The sequence below is a fragment of the Sebastes fasciatus genome, chromosome 11 (genome assembly GCF_043250625.1).
Source record: "Sebastes fasciatus isolate fSebFas1 chromosome 11, fSebFas1.pri, whole genome shotgun sequence".
NCBI classification, from domain to species: domain Eukaryota; kingdom Metazoa; phylum Chordata; class Actinopteri; order Perciformes; family Sebastidae; genus Sebastes; species Sebastes fasciatus.
Window position 1 is genome coordinate 26,496,060 of NC_133805.1, and position 19,372 is coordinate 26,515,431.

The 19,372-nt window shown below is 39.2% G+C and overlaps 1 protein-coding gene across 1 annotated transcript; it reads right to left on the reverse strand.

The window, feature by feature from the left end:
- Window positions 1–1,404: 1,404 nt before the first annotated feature.
- LOC141777548 (activin receptor type-2B-like) lies at window positions 1,405–17,712 on the reverse strand. Its single transcript, XM_074651907.1, has 11 exons — window positions 17,231–17,712; window positions 15,097–15,304; window positions 11,156–11,271; window positions 10,541–10,692; window positions 10,193–10,336; window positions 8,616–8,759; window positions 6,161–6,309; window positions 5,246–5,360; window positions 3,318–3,456; window positions 2,934–3,064; window positions 1,405–2,168 (listed from the first exon to the last, which is right to left on the reverse strand). The coding sequence occupies exons 1-11, from the start codon at window positions 17,280–17,282 to the stop codon at window positions 1,974–1,976; spliced, it is 1,545 nt and encodes a 514-aa protein (XP_074508008.1). The 5' UTR covers window positions 17,283–17,712; the 3' UTR covers window positions 1,405–1,973.
- Between the last annotated feature and the right edge of the window lie 1,660 nt (window positions 17,713–19,372).

Genomic DNA, 19,372 nt, shown 5'->3' on the forward strand with positions numbered 1-19,372 from the left:
TGTTCAAACTGGCATTTCCAGCAAGTGGCCAATCACAGAAGAGCTAGCACCAAAACCATCAGGGATTATTTTGTTGTTATTGATGATATACACACACTAAGTTCTCTAATGCAAGTGCTACCTACACAGCTTCTGATTCAGAGGAACTGATACCATTATTCATAGAAATCAGTAACACAACCATCATTCTTGAAAACAAAATTATATAGATATATATATGTATATATATATATATACATATATATAAAAAAAAAAAATCACAGGGCTAGTTGTCAACTTTTAAATATGTAGAGGTGGAACTGAGAGATCCCTTTCCGTTTCTGTGAAATGAGAACAATAATGCCCTGATTTTGTATTAAAAAAAAAAACAGATCAGTGTTCGGCAACTGTGTGTACACGTCTATTTACAAGAATCTGCCTCTCTTCTTTTTAGGTTTGTACAGCATTAACACCTTGACAACTGGTCAGGCTCTATTTAAAAAAAAGAAGAAAAAAAAAGAAAATCTCCACAGACAAAGAGGCCCAACCGGCAATAAAATATCTCAACTACTAAAAACACAATAAAATACATAACACAACTTGATATACATGTAGAAAAAGCCTGAGGTACTTGTCAGAATATCTGAGGTCAGTCTGGAGGAGTAAGCAGCTGAGGGCTTACCCAGTCAAAAACACAAAAACAGAATATTAGCCTCACATAATATCGTTAGCGTTATATTAACAAAGAATACATGTACATCTACAAATCCTTGAGTATCCTGGAATAGTCACAGCAGCATAACGGACATTCAATGTATGGTATTCATGTTATGGTACAACTATGGCATTGCATTTGAGACAAAGGCAACCATTTGAGCTCTCCTTGCATGATGTACAGTGACTGAGGTATCTGGGGACTGGTGTCCGACTGAGTCTGTTCAACAAACACCCATGAAAATTAAAAAACAGACATGTTGCTTACTCAAGTATGGCCCTCGCAAGGATGAACCCCAACTATCTGTCCATGGTTCTTACTTTAAAAACACGCTCTATCCATCTCATATCACTTCAAATTCTCTCTCACACACTCACTCACACAGACAGTTAAAATCAAGAATGTGTAACATTGCAACTCCAGACAGCATCCGTCAATGCCCCTGGCACTGGCAAAGGAGTAACTCTGAATTTCTACAATTAAAAAAAAACAACTAAACTAAATCCAGGAATATGTCCATGATAGCTAGCTGGATAGCTTGGCTCTCAACTTAGAGAAAATGTTCCAAAGAAGCCTACTGGATACCTGAGAGGTAGTTCCTCGGGGACAAGACGTTTGTCCCAAAATCTTCAAAAAAGTCCAAAATGTCCAATATAACTGCTCAGCTCCTGTTTTAGCTCCTCCCTTGCGATAAAACAGCTGTGCTGCAATTTTTTTGATCTTTTTTTTTTTTTTTTCATTCTGAGGCATTCACAGGTTTAAAATAAGGGAGCAACACTCGAGTTTAAAAATCGAGAAGCTTCGACCCCTGAGGAAGATGAATATATTTTGTCTAACAGTCTCAAAACGGTTCCTCCGAGGTGTGCAGCACGTCGTCCGAGGTTTGGAGCAAAAGTTCATTTCATTTGGCCGCAGACGATCATGACCAAGACAGGAAAACGACAAAGACGACAACTTATGAGGTAATAAAAATAGACTAACGCAAAAGAAATACATGAGGTAATGACGACATTTAAGATTTGACACATGGGTGTTATCAGATGTGCCCATCACATAACTTATTACTACTTCAAAACTACAGCAGATGGATGTGTTAGTAAGATCTGAACATCAAAAACATTAGAACAGGAAAAAATACCAGTATTGGGGTAAAATAGCAGCTGCATTCAGGTTGCTAGTTGTTGTTTTTTTATGTTTTTAAATATTCACGGAGATCCGCTGAGTTTGGATTTTGAAAAATAAAAAGTCAGGAGCTCAGGTGATGGATGGTGTCACCCGTTCAGGTGCTGGACTCTTTGGGAGGTAGGTCCTCGTTGGTGAGAGACGTCACAATGCAGACGGGGCCGTCTGAGGTAGTGCTGCTGATCGTCCTGGCGATCTGGCCGATGCGCTCCTCGACGCAGCCGGCGGACAATCGCGCCTCCGCGTCGTGGTCCCAGCATTCTTCGATGGTCTCGCCCATCTGGCTCAGACCCTGTAGCCACAAACCAGAAGTGTAAGAAGAGTAAGTATGTAGTTCTGGTTTCTTACTTTATTAAAGAGGACCCATTGTGCTCATTTTGGTCAACACAGTCCATTTCGATAGAATACGACAATAGAATAGATCATTTTGTGTTATTTTTATACGGCACTTTTTAGGCGGACGTTTTACTGGAGTCCAGTAGTCGCTTTCAGTCCATAATGGCAGAAGCGTAGCTTTGCTGCTGGGCCCTGATGTTGCAATGGAACTAACAATTGACTTTCACTTCTTGGCAATATTCGTTCTTTGGTGTGCCAAACTAGCTGTTATGCAAATCTGTTACTTGGTGACTTCACCATGTTACGAAAGAAAAGGCGGGACTTCTAGCAAGGCGTTTCAGGCAGTTCAGAAACAGCTTCTGTGGGGGAGAGTAACTCCCTTTGTAACTTTGCAGGGCTATTACATGCACAAAAAACTATACAACACACTAAAGGAAACGTGAAAAAGCACAAAAGCATTATAGGTCCTCTTTAAAAGGGCACTTTTTATGGATAAGTTTTGAGCCCAAACATTAAATAAAAATCCATTTAATAGGACAGGAATCCCTCACTTTTTCTACGGTGCAGATATAACTGGCAACGTTTCAGAAATAACAAAAACATAACTAATTCTTAGAACTATGAGCTCAGATGATCGAGTTGTATTCACTGGAAAAAAGGATGCATGATATCCTGGTATTGCTGTTGAAACTGCGGGAGCTATTCTTCCACGGTTACTCACAGGATGTTTGAGCCAGCAGTCCTTGATGGCTGGACGCATCTTCTTGTGCACGACCACATCCTGCAGATCCTCCAGGGAGGGATGCTGGCCTATTTCCTCCTCAAACGGCAGCATGTACTCGCCAATCGTACCTGAGGAGGGGCAGCGAGGGCACAGGATGGAAAGCATTACACAGAGGTTAGGTAAATAGTGCAGCATTTGGGTTTTGAAACATCTGAAACTTGCTCTCTAGTTAAAGAGTAACTACCCACATTACACCTTTAAGCTAGATCAGCTGGCTTTCCCAGGTAAAATGAAAACTAATCCTTTGTTTATTAGGTCAGCCTGAAGCACATTGACCTTTCACCTGTGGGCGAAGCAGCATTCCTGCACTGTTTGACTCACCGTCTGCCTCTGTACAGCGGGACACCAGCTCCCACAGCACCAAGCCCATAGCATACATGTCTATCCTCAGGAAGGAGTCTCGCTGGAAGTTGATGGCTCCCTCCAGCACCTCTGGAGCCATGTAACGCCTCGTACCCACCTGGCAGGACAAAAGATACAAGTATGAACGATGTTTGTGAAGAGTCATGCTGGCTGGTAACATTTCTAGAAGTCAGTGTGTTTTTTTGCACATTTTGAAACTTTTCTACCCACTGGCTACAAGGACAGTTAATGTACTAGACTATGCCAGTTAATGCAATGCAAAACAAGGCTTTATTGTTAAACGGGATCCTGCTTCGCTGCTGGGTAAACTGGCTCCACTTAAAGCAGCAATCTCCAAACTTATCAAGTTATTCCGCAGCCATAATAAACACTCTCAATGTCAAACCCCACATGAGGAAACAGCCTTTAAGTGCTTTATCTTTAACTCCTACTTATTATAAAAACGCTATAAAAGACTTTTTAATTTGTCACTTAGGGCTGTTGGATTATGGCAAAAATCATAATGACAATTGTTTTGGTCAATATTATTGATTATTTAACATGATTACTCATTGACTTTTGAAACATGGATTTAGAAAGAAAATGTTGTAGCTTACATTTTAAAGTTAAATGCATCAATCTGGTGCACTTTGAGAGCAAAATTACGAGGCTAGATCTATGAAGAACTTTGTGCCCTAATAAAAAATGTAATCACAAATTGCCCACATTGGTTGTAGAAATATTAATAGTGATGACACGGCAAACAAAAGCTTTGTAAACAGGATGGGGTCCGTGTTTCAAGACGGGTCGGGTGGGTTTGTCGACATCGCCGCACTGAGGACAGTTCGCCCTGGTTGTTGCGCCGGGAGCTCCATCCCTCCCAGCATGGAGAGGGCTCAGCGAGCACTAAGCGGCGAGGACCGGGTAAGGGGTGCTGTAAATTGCCAGCTTCAACCACGGCACACCACTATACAAAATACGGCCGACAAAAGGACCCATGAGGGGATCCTCCCACGCCGAGCTACCGTCCATGACCCGCCGGGTGCTGGATTTATAACACAAGACAAAACGAGAATGCCATTGCGAAACAGAATGCGGCACAATAATTGTTTTATGTCGATTATCTTGTTTTCATAATCGTTGGTAAGCCAAAATCGTAATTGTAATGCGATTAATTGCACAGCCCTATTATCACTTGTAATCAAAGCGGGATATTGAAGCTTTTTTGACACTGATCAACCAGCCCGGTCTCATTAAGGGCGTCCAATACCAACGCTTTGTCACGGCCGTCAATATCGCCGCACAAGGCACACTTTAGTGCTGGTATGAGACGAACCAGGCTTTCCATAAACTACAATGTAAACCCATCCGCGGCTACAGTAGAGAAAGTGCTGTAGTTTAAAGAGCGAAAGAGACACACAGGACAGGCGGGTGGGAAGGGTGGTGGATGGGCCCAAAAACACATCCAGGAGACCGCTGTCCCGTGTCCTGTGCATTAAGTTTCACTTTTACGTTACAATCAGCTATTCGTTCGTGTTCCTTGTTCACAACGTCAAGTCACATTTTCAATGTACAAATGTAGTAATTTTAAGCCCACCCATTTTTTTCCTGACCCTAAGCAAGTGTTTTTGTTTAATTCACAACATTAAGCACGTGGTTACTGTGACCAAAAAGTGACGCCGAGGAGCGTGACAAAGTGTGATGAGAATGTGTTTGATCAACAGTAAAAGATTACCTATATAAAATAAATTGCAGTGCAAATATGAAATACTGAACTATTCAATATTTACTAGGGAACCTGTTCATTGCAACAACTGTATAAAGCCTGTGTGAACATTTCAGAGAATCAGGTGACGATTACTCAGACTTGCATCATGTAGAAATATAAACCGGTGGTGAATTGATACCTGGCCATGAGTGTCTCCTGGAGGTTTTCCTGGTTCAAATCGTACAGCGAGTCCAAAGTCTCCAATGATTGCAGTCAGATCATCTCGTACCATCACATTCTTGCTCTTGAAGTCCCTGAGAAATTAATTTCAGGACAAAGTCATTAACAATTATAGGGATGTTTAGTCACACATATTAATCCATGGACTTCCGGGGCCAAATCACTAAATCACGCACAACTAGAAGAGGGCAGTGCTAATTAAAGCTGCGGTTGGTAATTTAGAGCAAATGGATGCAGATGGATGGATGGATGATAAAAAGTTATTTTTTATAAAACGGTCACTATATTCTGACAGTAGTGCATGAGACAGGTAATCTGTGAAAACAATCATGTTCCTCTGTGTCCTCCGGGGCTCAAAAATTCTCGATTTACAGCTAAAATATGTTTCTGAAAACATTTGAGGCAAGAAATAGGCATTACAGTAATAGAATCTTGATTCATATTTGATCAGCGCTGCCTAGTTTGAAGGTTTTATCAGAGTTCACGAGCTTCGCGAGCAGTGATTGAGAGCTGCTGTAGAGACAGCTCGGCTCTGATTGGTTGTTTTCATTCGGGAGAGGTGAAATCTTTCAAATGAGATTAGGAGCACTAGGAGGACACAAAGGAATAGGATTTCTTTTTTCACAGATTATCTGTTTCATGCACTACTGTCAGGATATAGTGACTGATACATAAAAATAACTTTTTATCATATTTGCTCAAAGTTACCAACTGCAGCTTTAACCCATGGACTTCCAGGGCAAAAATCCCTAAATCAAGCACAACCAGAAGAGGGCAGTACTATTTCAAAAGGTGTCAACAAAAATCAAATGTAATCTGGTTTTCAGTGCTTTGAGGTTCATTAAAAGCCGGGAGCAGTTCATGTTTGCTCTACCTGTGTGCGATGGTGGGTTTGGGCCCCTCTCCCTTGTAGCTGGGAATGTCCTCATGGAGGTAAGCCAAGCCGCGGGACATGGTCTCTGCTATGTGACACAGCTCACCCCAGGTCACAGTGTTACCCTTCAGGTGGTCTGTCAGTGAGCCCTGCACACATACACACACGAAACAGATTCAGGAACATTAATAACTGCACAAGAATCTAATTTTAATTCATTTCTCAGAATAAATCCACTGTTGGTGTCCAAGCAGTTAGCCAACCATAACCCTGGAATAGATTGTTTTATGGTCCTGTGTTTCACTTCAGTTGCCAGTTGAACAACATAGTCTGGAAGAATTACCAGAGGCGCCTAAATTCACACAATATACCTTAAAAATATCATTAAAAACACGGCAAAAACATTAAACCAAACAGATGATGCATGCACACAGATGGCACTGAGACAATTACTGGAACTAAATATGTTTGTGCCACTGCCATGAATAGAAGGTGCTGCGAGGACAAGCCGTGAATGTCATTACACAAATGTAACGCTGCATTTGTGGTTATGGTAATTATTGTTTAATCCTGTTCTGATGTATTAATACCTTTGTTGAGAAGACCAATGAAGAGGATATTCTGGTAGCCTCAAGGTGTTGAATCACACGGTATTATTTCAGGCGCACACACGTTATTACTGTCAGTTTTCATACTAGTACTATTCAACATAATTGCCTGTATTATTTTACACTACATGCTTAACAAATACAATTCTAGGAGGACGCATTACAGATTAATAGGGTAAAAAATTAACTAATAGATATCGCCAAGGAACTCCCCCGGTTGATTACTTACATTAAGGCAATTATTTTTTGTATTACAAGTAGGGCTGTCAATCGATATTTAATCATGATTAATCGCATGATTGTCCATAGTTAATCGTGATTAACAATCAAAACCCTCACAGGTACTGCATTTAGCATAAAAAATATGCTCAAATCATAACCTGGCAAACTGCAGCCCAACAGGCAACAACAGCTGTCAGTGTGTTGACTTGACTATGACTTGCCCCAAACTGCATGTGATTATCATAAAGTGGGCATGTCTGTAAAGGGAAGACTCGTGGGTACCCATAGAACCCATTTTCATTAAAAAATCTTGAGGTCAGAGGTCAAGGGACCCATTTGAAAATGGCCATGCAAGTTTTTCCTCGCAAAACTTCAGTGTAAATTTTGGAGCGTTATTTAACCTCCTTCACGATAAGATAGTATGACATGGTTGGTACCAATGGATTCCTCTAGTTTCATGTGATACCAGTATTTTCACTCTAGCTTTAAAACTGAGCCCGCTACAACCTTAAAAATCACAAGTTGAGTTAATGTGTTAAAGAAATTACTGCCGTTGAAACGAATTTGCGTTAACGCGTTACCTTTGACAGCCCTAATTACAAGTTTTCTGAAATGTCATGTTTAATTATGCAAATGAGGCATAATGTTATTAAATATGTGTTGATTTGCATACATTTCCAGAGCAGAAATCTGAACATCGGATAAAGCTACGTTCTAAATTCTTGTTTCATTTTGTTGATGTATTAGAGTCAAACGTTTTTACAGAGGGAATTTTGGATATCCCTTTTTATTACTCCATAAAACAGAAAATACTGTCAACAAAAGCCATAGAAAATCCATTTTAACCATGTTTTTAGGAGTAAAATGTTCTATAAATCAGGTTATGAATGATATATGAACAAATCCCTCCATAAAAACCTTCAGAATATAGATAGGAATGAAACTGGTGTTAGGTGAATGTAAGTGCTACTGAAGTGAAGATTTCTGGCTCAGAGTCTGAGAGAAAACTCATTTTGAGAAAACAGCTTTTAAAGATGTGTATTGTAAAATTCCATACATTTTTCAAGGCGTACATGTGAATAGGGTAAAAAAAAATAACTAATAGATATCACCATGAAACTTCCCCAGTTGATTACTTACATTAAAACAATTTTTTTGTAATACAAGTTTTCTGAAATGTTATGTTTAAATATGCAAATGAGGGATTATCTAATGCTGATTTCTGGTGAATTTAGGAGAAATCTACAGAGGCAAATAGACAAAGTGTAATAAAATTAAACAGCTTAATGTGTATTTTGGAGATTTTCTTTCCACTAGTCTGAAAGAAGACATGTTATGGAATCAAAAAAGCCCCAAATCTCAAAATTGACCAGTGCATGAAAAACAATGCTTTTGCCTTGGGTGTCTCCCCTTAAGGTATACTGGGTACTGCAGACCTGCCATAAGTAATAAAATCCACTTTAATAAAAGCTGTGATGCTCTTTTGTTGTAAATAAAAGGCTTCTGCCAATATTGGAAAATGTCCAGCAGTTCTAGTAAACACAGAAGCCCTATACACCTCACCATGAATGTGCTATATGTGGGGGTATATATATATGGGTGTATATATGGGGAGGTGCACTCACCCTCTCATGAAACTCTGTGATGAGCCACAGCTCCGTCTCCAGGTTGCTGCCGTGCTTCTCTGAAGCGATGTAACGCAGGAGGTTTTCATGTCGCATCCCCGGAGTCAGGAATATGTCCCGCTCGTTTTGCCACGACTGCTTGTCCTACACGAACACACACGGACCAGAAAGTTGGGTTTAGATCTTTATGATGTATACAAGCATTGTTGAAAATAAATGGGGTCCTTCCTTATATGTTACACAAAGCCCCAGTTTGTGCCTCTCATGTATTTACATTGCACTGCAGTCACAGCGCTAACCATCCGATTTTTCAAAAACTATATACACAGTAATCTTTGAAAAAGTTCATTTAACAATGCTTACCGCTGTTATGACAGCTTTTCCACAACCCTCAAAAACTCTTTTAACCATCTGGGTTAAAAATATTCCATCTACCACATGACATGTTATTTAATCCATTTCCCTGGATTGCATCTCTGTTCCCAAACAAAGAAGGTAGCCAGAAATTACATATCTCCTTTCTCATTTTGTACAACATGAAACAAAATGAAAAATATCAGTTTTATTTATATATATATATATATATATATATATATATATAAATAAAACTGATATTTCAAAATGAAAAATATCAGTTTTATTTATATATATATATATATATATATATATATATAAATAAAACTGATATTTTTCATTTTGTTTCATGTTGTACAAAATGAGAAAGGAGATATGTAATTTCTGGCTACCTTCTTTGTTTGGGAACAGAGATGCAATCCAGGGAAATGGATTAAATAACATGTCATGTGGTAGATGGAATATTTTTAACCCAGATGGTTAAAAGAGTTCCAGTTTTAATAGTTGACAACTAATCGATTAATCGTTGCAGCTCTAGTATGAAAATACCTATATATATATATATATATGTATTTTATATAGTATTTTCATACTAGAGCTGCAACGATTAATCGATTAGTTGTCAACTATTAAATTAATCGCCAACTATTTCGATAATCGATTAATCGTTTTTAAGTCAAAGTCATCTGATTCCAGCTTCTTAAATGTGACAATTTTCTGGTTTCTTTGCTCCTCTATGACAGTAAACTGAATATCTTTGAGTTGTGGACAAAACATGATATTTGAGGACGTCATCTTGGGCTTTGGGAAACACTGATCAACATTTTCACCATTTTACAGACCAAACAACTAATCAATTAATCAATAAAATAATAGGCAGTTTAATAGACAATGAAAATAATAGTTTTTTGCAGCCACATGTCATACAAAATAATATGAAGATAGTTTGCTTGGACATATGTCATTTGTTCAATCCCAACTTGAGAAATGGGTTAAAAACATGTTTCTATTGTGCAACAGGCAGGATATTTATTCACCCAGATGGTTTGGAGTCTTGGGGGATTTCAATGATCAAGTTATGTTTTTTTCTTTTTCTTTTTTTTTTTTTTAAATCGGATGCTGTGATTATATAATGTTAATACATGAGAGGCACACACTGGAGCTACGAAGCAGCATTCGACAAGATAAAAACGTACAAAAATGCCTTGAATTAATTGACATACCTGAATAGGGAAGACCTTTACAGCAACATATTCGCTCATCAACTGGGCCTTCCAAACACAACCAAAGCGCCCCCTCGCTTTGATTTCCAGCAGCTGCAGTGGTTTCAGACCCACCAAGGGGGACGGAGGAACTGGTCCAGGATCCTGAATAACAGACAAGGAAAACCAGTTCAGTCTTGTTTGGCACTCAGTACAAAATGTTACAGTAATATAGCAGAAGAAACTGGGTGATTAGGATTAACAGGAGCAGCCACAAACAAGAAACAAACACGCAGGGAAAGACTGATCTGTCAGAACCACGGATTACCACTTTAAATAAGAGACAAACTGGGGATTGGCCTCTCTCACCTCGCTCAGGTCTACGTGGCCGTAGGGGGGTTTGCGGTGGCGGTACATCCACAAGGCCAGAACGAGGGCCAGGGACAGCACGCAGAGAGGCAGCAGGGAGTACACAAGCACGTTGAGCAGGGACGGCACTCGGGGTGGAGGCCGGATCTTCACTGTCGGGGAGGAACAGAATAATTACAGCATGTCAGCTTTATGACACTGTAGGTTGTAAGCACCATCACGAGCGTCCCTCACGGGCTGCGAGAGCTGCTTTTAAAAGAGACGGGTAACATTTTATCTAGATTGTCCAGCCTTGATCTTTACTGACTGAGTCACTATACAGTCTGTAAAAAATTGGCTCGTGAGGGTGTGTTTAAAATCAACTTTTTTCACCTTCTAGTCAGCTGGAAATCAGAATTGGACTATGCAAATAAAATGTTATTACAGTTTAGTCTCTGCATACCTAACAAGGCATCATTTAGATTTATTTAAAAGGAAAAATCAGTCATCAGTGGGATATACATGTTTTTTTTTAAATATTAGATGCAAGGCTAAGCTTCACTCCCACTAATCGGAGGGGAAAAGCAAAGACCTATTTTTTGCCCGTGCTATATGTGGGATGCATTTGCCGCTCACCTCGGTTGCCACTGCCAATCATGTCAGGAAGGTGGGTGAATCGTTCATTGCAGTAGTTGCCCTCGCAGCAGCAGAAGAAGACCTGAGGGTTTTCCTCCATGGAGACACACTCTTGCCTAAAAAAAAAAGCAGATGACACACCTAAATTATTGCTTTGATAGCTAAATGTCGAAACAAGATACATGTCAAGCAGTTTTAATAAGTAACAACAGGGACAAAATATTGTGAGAGTAAAACTTAAAGTAGCATTTTGTGTTCTCGACTTCAAGAACCAAGAAGGGGAGTGTCTCTTGTTTTTCTATACCCTCTGCTTCCCTCTGCTTCCCTCTAAAGACAAAGTCATATTTGTCCTGGAGTCTGGCTTGCACTCCTTGGTATTAGTTACTGGTAATGTTGCCAATATATGAGCCAACAAAGACTAAATTTCAGTTTTAAACCTAAAGTTACTGGTATCATATGAAACTAGAAAAAACCTAAGGAATCCATTGGTACCAACCATGTCATATTAGCTTGTCACGAAGGAGGTTAAACAACGCTCCAAACTTACGCTAAATTTTGCCGAGGAAAAACTGGCATGGCCATTTTCAAAGGGGTCCCTTAACCTCTGACCTCAAGATGTGTGAATGAAAACTCCGAGATGAACCAAGTGAAAACGGTATCTTATTAGATAAAACAGATGTTGATAAACTGCATAATTTGCAGTTGAAAAAAGGTAATAAATCGTAATATATCGCAATACATCTCATCGTAATACTCAGTATATCGCACAATGTTTAGAATCACAAAGATCGTTTTGTGACTTGTATGTTGCTATGTGTATCTCTGTATGTTTCTGTGTTGTACTGGCTGTGAAAACAAATCTCCCTCTGAGACAACAAATCCAAACTGATCAGAATGAAACTTATTTTTTAATCAGGTCTCTATATTCTCTTTATAGTTATAGTATCAAAAGCACTTCAGGCTGAATCTATTTCCCCTGAAACTGTCAACAAATTGGTACCGAATTGACAATTCTCAAAAACCTCAAAATCTTAGAACTACCTTTAATAATCATAAAGGAACAGAAAGGATAGAACAAATTGTAAAGAAACTCCCTATTTTATTGGTTAATTCTTTATACACAGATGTGTCATCTGGGGCAGATTATTGGAGTTGTTTTCTCCAGCTTGCCTTCATGAGCCACCAGAGGTATCCAGCTTGTTCACAAATGCTGTGGCTTGAATATTAAAGACTAAAAGAAAGTTTGATCATGCCTCTCGGCTCCGCACCGGCTGCTGATAAAGCTAGTTTAAAATTCTCCACCTGACTTACAAAATCCTGAGTGGCCCAGTGCCACCGTATCTATCTGCCATCATCAGGCTGTGGACACTGAGCTGCACTCTGCACCGTCGATATACAGACGCAGACTGAATGAAGGCTGCCAGCTCTGCTGGTTGCACAGCATTTGCCAAACATTAATTCCTACTTGTGGAAATCACTTCCCCCATCTAATAGAGTCTGCTCCTGTATCAAGATCGGAAATGTAATTTTCATATTACTTCAGTCTACCTCAACCTGTTTGGCCTTGCAATCTGTATCATGAAATATATTAAATAATGACATTCGACATGTGTACTCTGTGTGTGTATAGATGCTTGTATGTGTGGATGCAGTATGTGCCTCCTAGTTTACGTCTGGTTTTATACATGTTGTCTACTGAATACTCAATCGACAGATAATTAAATGAGAGCTTTTTGTTGTTTACAGGTAAATATGCTAAACATCGGTTGATAACAGCTTCTTAAATGTGTATGTAATGCTTTTCTCTTTTATATAACCGCTAAAGCTGTCAAAGTTAACGCGATAATGCATTAACGCAAATTTGTTTAAATGCCACTAATTTCTTTAATGCATAGAATGAATATACTGGCATCATGTGAAACTAGAAAACCTAATAGCTTGTCAAGAACGAGGTTATATAATGCTCCAAACTCACACTACATTTTGGAAAAACTGGCATGGTCAAGGTGTCCCTCGACCTTTGACCTCAAGATTTGTAAATGAAAATGGGTTCTATGGGTACCCACGAGTCTCCCCTTTACAGACATGCCCACTTTATGATAATCACATGCAGTTTTGGGCAAGTCATGGTCAAATCAGCACACTGACACACTGACAGCTGTTGTTGCTTGTTGGGCTCGAGTTTGCCATGTTATAATTTGAGCATATTTTTTATGCTAAATGCAGAACCTGTGAGGGTTTCTGGACAATGTTTGTCATTGTTTTGTGTTGTTAATTGATTTCCAATAATAAATATATACATACATTTGCCTGAAGCAAGCATATTTGCCCACTCCTATGTTGGTAAGAGTATTGTTGATTAATCGTGACTAACTATGGACAATCATGCGATTAACTATTTTAATCGATTGACAGCCCTATAAATTGTAAACTGAACATCTGTGGACTGTTGATCAGACAAAACAAGATATTTGATTTATGTTCTTGGGCTCTGGGAAATTGCAATGGACATTTTTCTTATTTTACATTTTCTGACATTTTATAGATAATTAATTGAGAAAATAGCCGACCTATTAATCGATAAATAAAATAAAGTGTTAGTTGCAGCCCTACACCATTCTAGTAAAAGCATCATGTGCAGTGGTGTGTACGTGTATCCGTAGAGGTGTCTATCTTTGTTTGCCCACTTATTCAACGTATCCTCACACAGCGGTTCGTAGGATATCTATAATTTTTGTGCTTTGTCCTACGAATGTCCAGCAACACGTCAATTTCAGCACGTTACATACAAAATAAACTTCCGTCTTCACAGGAAACAACTTGGTTAGGATTAGGCAACAAAACTCCTTAGTTAGGTTTAGGGACAAGATCGACTTGGTTAGGCTTAGGCTGAACAGTCTCCTAAGCAAATGTCTGGTGTTTTTTGACCGTTTGTCACTTATACTTCCTGGTACACAATTACTTGGATTACATACAAATTGATTTTGAGGGATATATAGGAATTACAGTGCATTACTTTTCGTCGGTATAGCTATGAACGGTGTACGAGAACAGCCTGACTTATTTAATATGTGCTGAAACTTACACAGTTGCCAGTTTATTAGGTACACCTATCTAAAGCTAAAGCAGTCTAATGCAACAACAGTCCTGCAATAAATCCTATGTTCATGAAGGTTATAATGTTCAGTTTTGGTTGGCTTTAGAGAGGTTTTGATTGTGTTATACTTTCCGACAGGGGTTTCTATTATTTTAACCACCCCATTTATATCAGTGAAGGCCGGCTAAATAACCAGAACACCTCTCTGTGTAATAAACTGGCAACTGAGTGTGTGTGTTGACATTTATATTGGTGATAAAGCAATCCAAATAAGTAAAAAAATATCTATATGCAAATGGGCCACAGTTAATTTGGTACATTTTGTGTCATGTTTTATGTGAAGTTCGAGTGTTTTAGTGCTGCAACTGATGATTCCCCATACTGATAATAAATCTGTTGATGCATTATTTATTCTGTAAAATGTCAGTTTAAAAAAGAAAAATGCCATTCTAAATGATCCCAGATTGTGAGATGCCATTTTAATTGCTTGTTTTGAGAAGGTGACATCTTTAAATTGCTTGTTTTGTTTTTGTCCAAAGACATTACATTTACAGTGATGTGAAAAAAAAGAAGAGAAAACAGCTATTTGAGTGGCCAGAAGCAGCAAATGTATGCAATTTTTTCAGTTGATCAGCTAATTGACAATAGTTTCAGCATTGGGCGTTTTATTTCTGTGACTGAAAATGGTCCGGGGTCAAAGACATATAGATGTATTGACCGACATGGGGCTACTGAGGCAGATATTTGTGTTGTACTCGATGCCAGTCTCTGGGTACGAGCCAGACGCCTAAAATATGAATGTAGGTGCACTTCGGTGGGCGATGACCTCGCTCTGTGACCCGACCTGTCATAGCAGTTGAAGTCGTCCAGCCAGCAGCCTTTCTTCACCAGCTTGATGGTCCCTGAGGAGTTGAGCCAGGAGGCGTAACAGTGCAGTCGCTTGTCCTTCTCCCCCTCGCAGCGCTCGAAGCCGCTCTGGTTGGTCCTCTCCGTGCGCCAGTTATCATTGTAGTACACACACTCCCGGGTCTCCGCTTCGCCCAGACTGTACCCTGAGATGGACAGAAGGCCTCAGTCAGCTCACATCGTAATGAATTGAGAAATCAACAGCGGAAAGCACAGACATATGGCGCAGGATCCGCTCGATGCCACGAAGAAACATCTCTGAGCCGAGCCTCTCTATCATCACTCTGGCACACGGCCAAGTTTGGGAAGCTCTCTGTAGTAAAAAGGGAGTTCCTCTGGGTTAAGAAATTGTTGCTGAATAGTAGTTCAGCATAATCCCATTCACTAAAAGATCTTTTCAGAGGGTAACAAACTAAAAAGGGAGGACAAAATGACAGGATTTAATTAGCTATAGCAAAACAATGGTGTGCCCTACTGTGATATAGAAACACACCACACACCGGGATGCTACTTCTATAGATAAGGACTCTTGTATCCTGCTGGAGTGCGACACATCTGGAAAGACAGATAAGACCTTCTTCTTTAAAGGGCTTTTACTGTCATTTAGCAGGAAATAGTTCCTCTAACCAAAGCCAGAGATATAACAATAGCTGTCAGTCTGTGCTGTGACACTATTCCTTATTGAAAAGGTTTTTATTCTTCTTTGTGGATGTAATGTTTAACACGCACACATAAGACGGGTTTTTGATAAGCAGATAACAGGCCGTGCATGACATTCACAGTTTCGCTCGGACATTCATGCCTAATCTTTGTTCACAGAAAAAATAGTGCATGTCTCTTTAAATCCCTGCCTATAGGAGGCTGCCCATCCCCCAATGTTACCCCCACCAACCCATTACACACACACACACTCACTCACACACACTGAGGCACGCATCCACTTACATACATTTAGTTGTCCAGCAGCATACAATGGATTTCATTATAGCACATAAGGATGCATGCAATGACCAAACATCATGCTCATTATTAAGGATGGAAGGAAGGTAGTAAGGACACACATACACACACACATAGCAGTGATGCTCAATGCTCCATTGAGCCGAGATGGCATTTCTGATATCTGTGGTCACATGATCTGGGAGGACTTTTACTACAAGATCATTCCCCAACCCCCCTCCCTCTGTCACTTACTGAGGCTTACACCACAACAACATGAATTCTGGAGAAGCAGCTTACTCTACACTAATCTATAAACCATAAAGGCATTAAGCTACTATCTGGCACAGCTGTGCCTCAATACAAAATTACAGATAGTGGAGAAAAACTAAAAAAAAAAAAAAGTAAGAGGGGGGGAAAAGTGGATTTTCAGTGGGAATATCTAACTAGGGGACAAAGGTGAATATGTTGAGGACACAGAATGAAATGTCTCCCATATTGAGTTGCAAAAACAAACAAAAGAAAAAAACAACCCCTCATGCTCAATTTTCACGTGGTAGCAAGTCTGTGTAACAGTAACCTCGAATCAGGGTGAAGACCTGACTTCAGACAAAACAGCTGCTGTCTCATCAAATCACAGTGATTTATGAAAATCCGGGTGTTTTTTTTTTCTTCAAAAGGCTCTTGTGACCACAAACACAAGAGTGCTAGAGCTGATGAGATGGAGCCTATAAGGTTTCAGGATGTTGATGCAGCTGCTGCCTTCTATTCCTGCCACTGTGGAGAAAGGCGACGCAGGACGCAACAGTTTTAAATATATATTTGGGGGAATTTCCCAGCATTAAACACCGTATTCAATGTCATTTATGTTGCTTTTTTTAATCTACAAAGTCGCATATATTGGTTAAATAATGTGTGTGTGTGTAGTGGGGGCAAACAGAGAAAAGAGGATTATGGGTAGGAGAATAAAATCCCCACAGCTGACCGATATATCCACAACCCAACAAAGTTTAAACTCACACAATTACGCACACAGAAAAATGTGTCTCGGACTCGAAGAGAGAGAGAGAGAGAGAGAGAGAGAACAAAAAACTGTTGCAAATTTCGGAGCCCAACAATAAATAGCAGCTTACCTGCGCATAAAGTTCCCAGAAGAAGTGAACAAGTCAGCCATGAAAAAGACATGTTCCGCTTTAAATACAGGACAGAGATTTCCCCCGCTTTCCGTCGCCAACATTAAAAACTCAGGTTGTCCAAAACATCCGTCCAGGATCAAAACGACCACAGGGCCTCCCGGTCGGTCCCTCCAGCAAGCCTGAACCAACCACCACCACCACCAACCACCACCACCACCACAACGCGTGTCAATAGAACGCGACGCTGCAACAATGTTGCGAGAGAGAGAACGCTAGGTTCGATTAACTGGCTGCTTCTCTGTTACTCCGCTGAAAGGTGCAGCATTTCTCGTCGGAAGTGAGTCCCAAAAAGCGTTAAAACCATCCGAAACGAGAGCTCAGCGCTTCTTTTTGAGGGTTATTCACTTGAATAGTAGCACCGCTGCATCGGGGAGGTCGGTCGGGGTTTACATGCATGTTACTGATCTGTGTCCAAAATGGCTTCTAAATGGGGAATGGGCTGCAAACAGGGAAAACCCGGATGTGTAAACACAAAGAGGGGAATTCAGGCAGCCAGTTTGTGTGACCTTAACACGACACCGTAGATATGCGCCTCAAATGACTTTATATTTGAGCCTCGTGTCGATGTTTTAGCACGTTTATTTCTTAATATTAAAAAGAAAGCCCTAACAGAAGGAATAAGAGGCGTTATAGTGAAATGTGTGCTTTCTTTCCACGTTGGATATTTGTCCCGGTTCCAGCTGATAGTAACACTTGCACTTTCTGTGGTCACAGTTGGTATTTGATAGTTTTTTTTGGTATTTAGCCTGGGGTTTAAATAAAAATGAGCAGGTCATGCTTAATAATTTGACTGGTTATAGTAAGTATATGCTGTAATGCTGTGCAATATGCTGCCTTCCACTCTGTAATTGTCTGAAATATATTAATTATTTCTTTTTTTAAATATTTTATGAGAGCTACAAGTTCTTTTAACATGGTCATGGAGCATATATGCTGTATATTTGTATTCTGGGGGGTAGTTTAGTTTATTTATTGACTACACTGAGGGCGTTTTATATTTTTATTAATTTATTTATTTATTGTGTTGAGTTGAATTGTGCTACTTATTTTGTACTGTAATTACCTTGTGCCTATTCTACCTTTTTTCTTTTCTTAAAGCTGACTTCGGTGTAAACTGCTCAGAATTCCAATGTTCTTAGGTGCAAATGGTAAATAAAGCTGTTGAATCTTGAATCTTGAATATGCGCAATGTGTTTAAGCTTTAAAATAAATGTGTTATTGAAATAATGTACAAACTGCAGCCTATAAACTCAAACATAAACTAAGGTATAGGCTGTAAAAACTGTATATTTTTTTTATTTACAGTGTAACAACACAATTAGACTGTACTTAAAAAATATAAATGTATTAGTTGGTACAATATTTACATCATATATTTTTTGTCTGTGTCAATGATACATATCTATTTCAGCCAAACAAATAGTCTAATAATTTCTGAGGATTTCTTTCTATCTGAATGATCTTTTATGCATAAGTGGCAGTGCTAAAAATAGCTGACCTAATTTGGAGTAACAGGATACAATAAACGCTATTTTAAAATGTATTCCTTCTAATTACTCATTTCACCGCCAGACAGTGTTAAATATAAAATACATATCTCACACAGCAAAACGAAAATAGAAACCAAACCATGGCTCACAATGAATCACTAAGCATTTTGTTATTATTATTATTATAACAAAAAAAGGAAGTGTGTGGCAATAATCTTCCCCAATTTCCAAACATGATATTCTTTTAATAGTACTTCTGTTAATGCTTGCTAAATAAGCTGTGACATGACATTTAAAAAAAAAAAAAAGATGTGTTTTGGGACAAAGGATTGCTCAGTCTGCCCACACACCAAGTCTCCCAGCCAACAGACAATCTCTATTAGAAGTATTTCCCCCATAAAGGTTAACCTTTCAAGTAATTTTCCTCTGACTAATAACTGAATATGCTTCTCTTTTGTAGTTTCCCCACTTAAAAATAAATGCTTACCTCCATTAGAGTACATAATCAAAGCTTATTAATGAAATAAAATAGATGTATATAATAATAATAACATATCTCAGCACATAGTTCGCTCTTTCAAAACAGAAA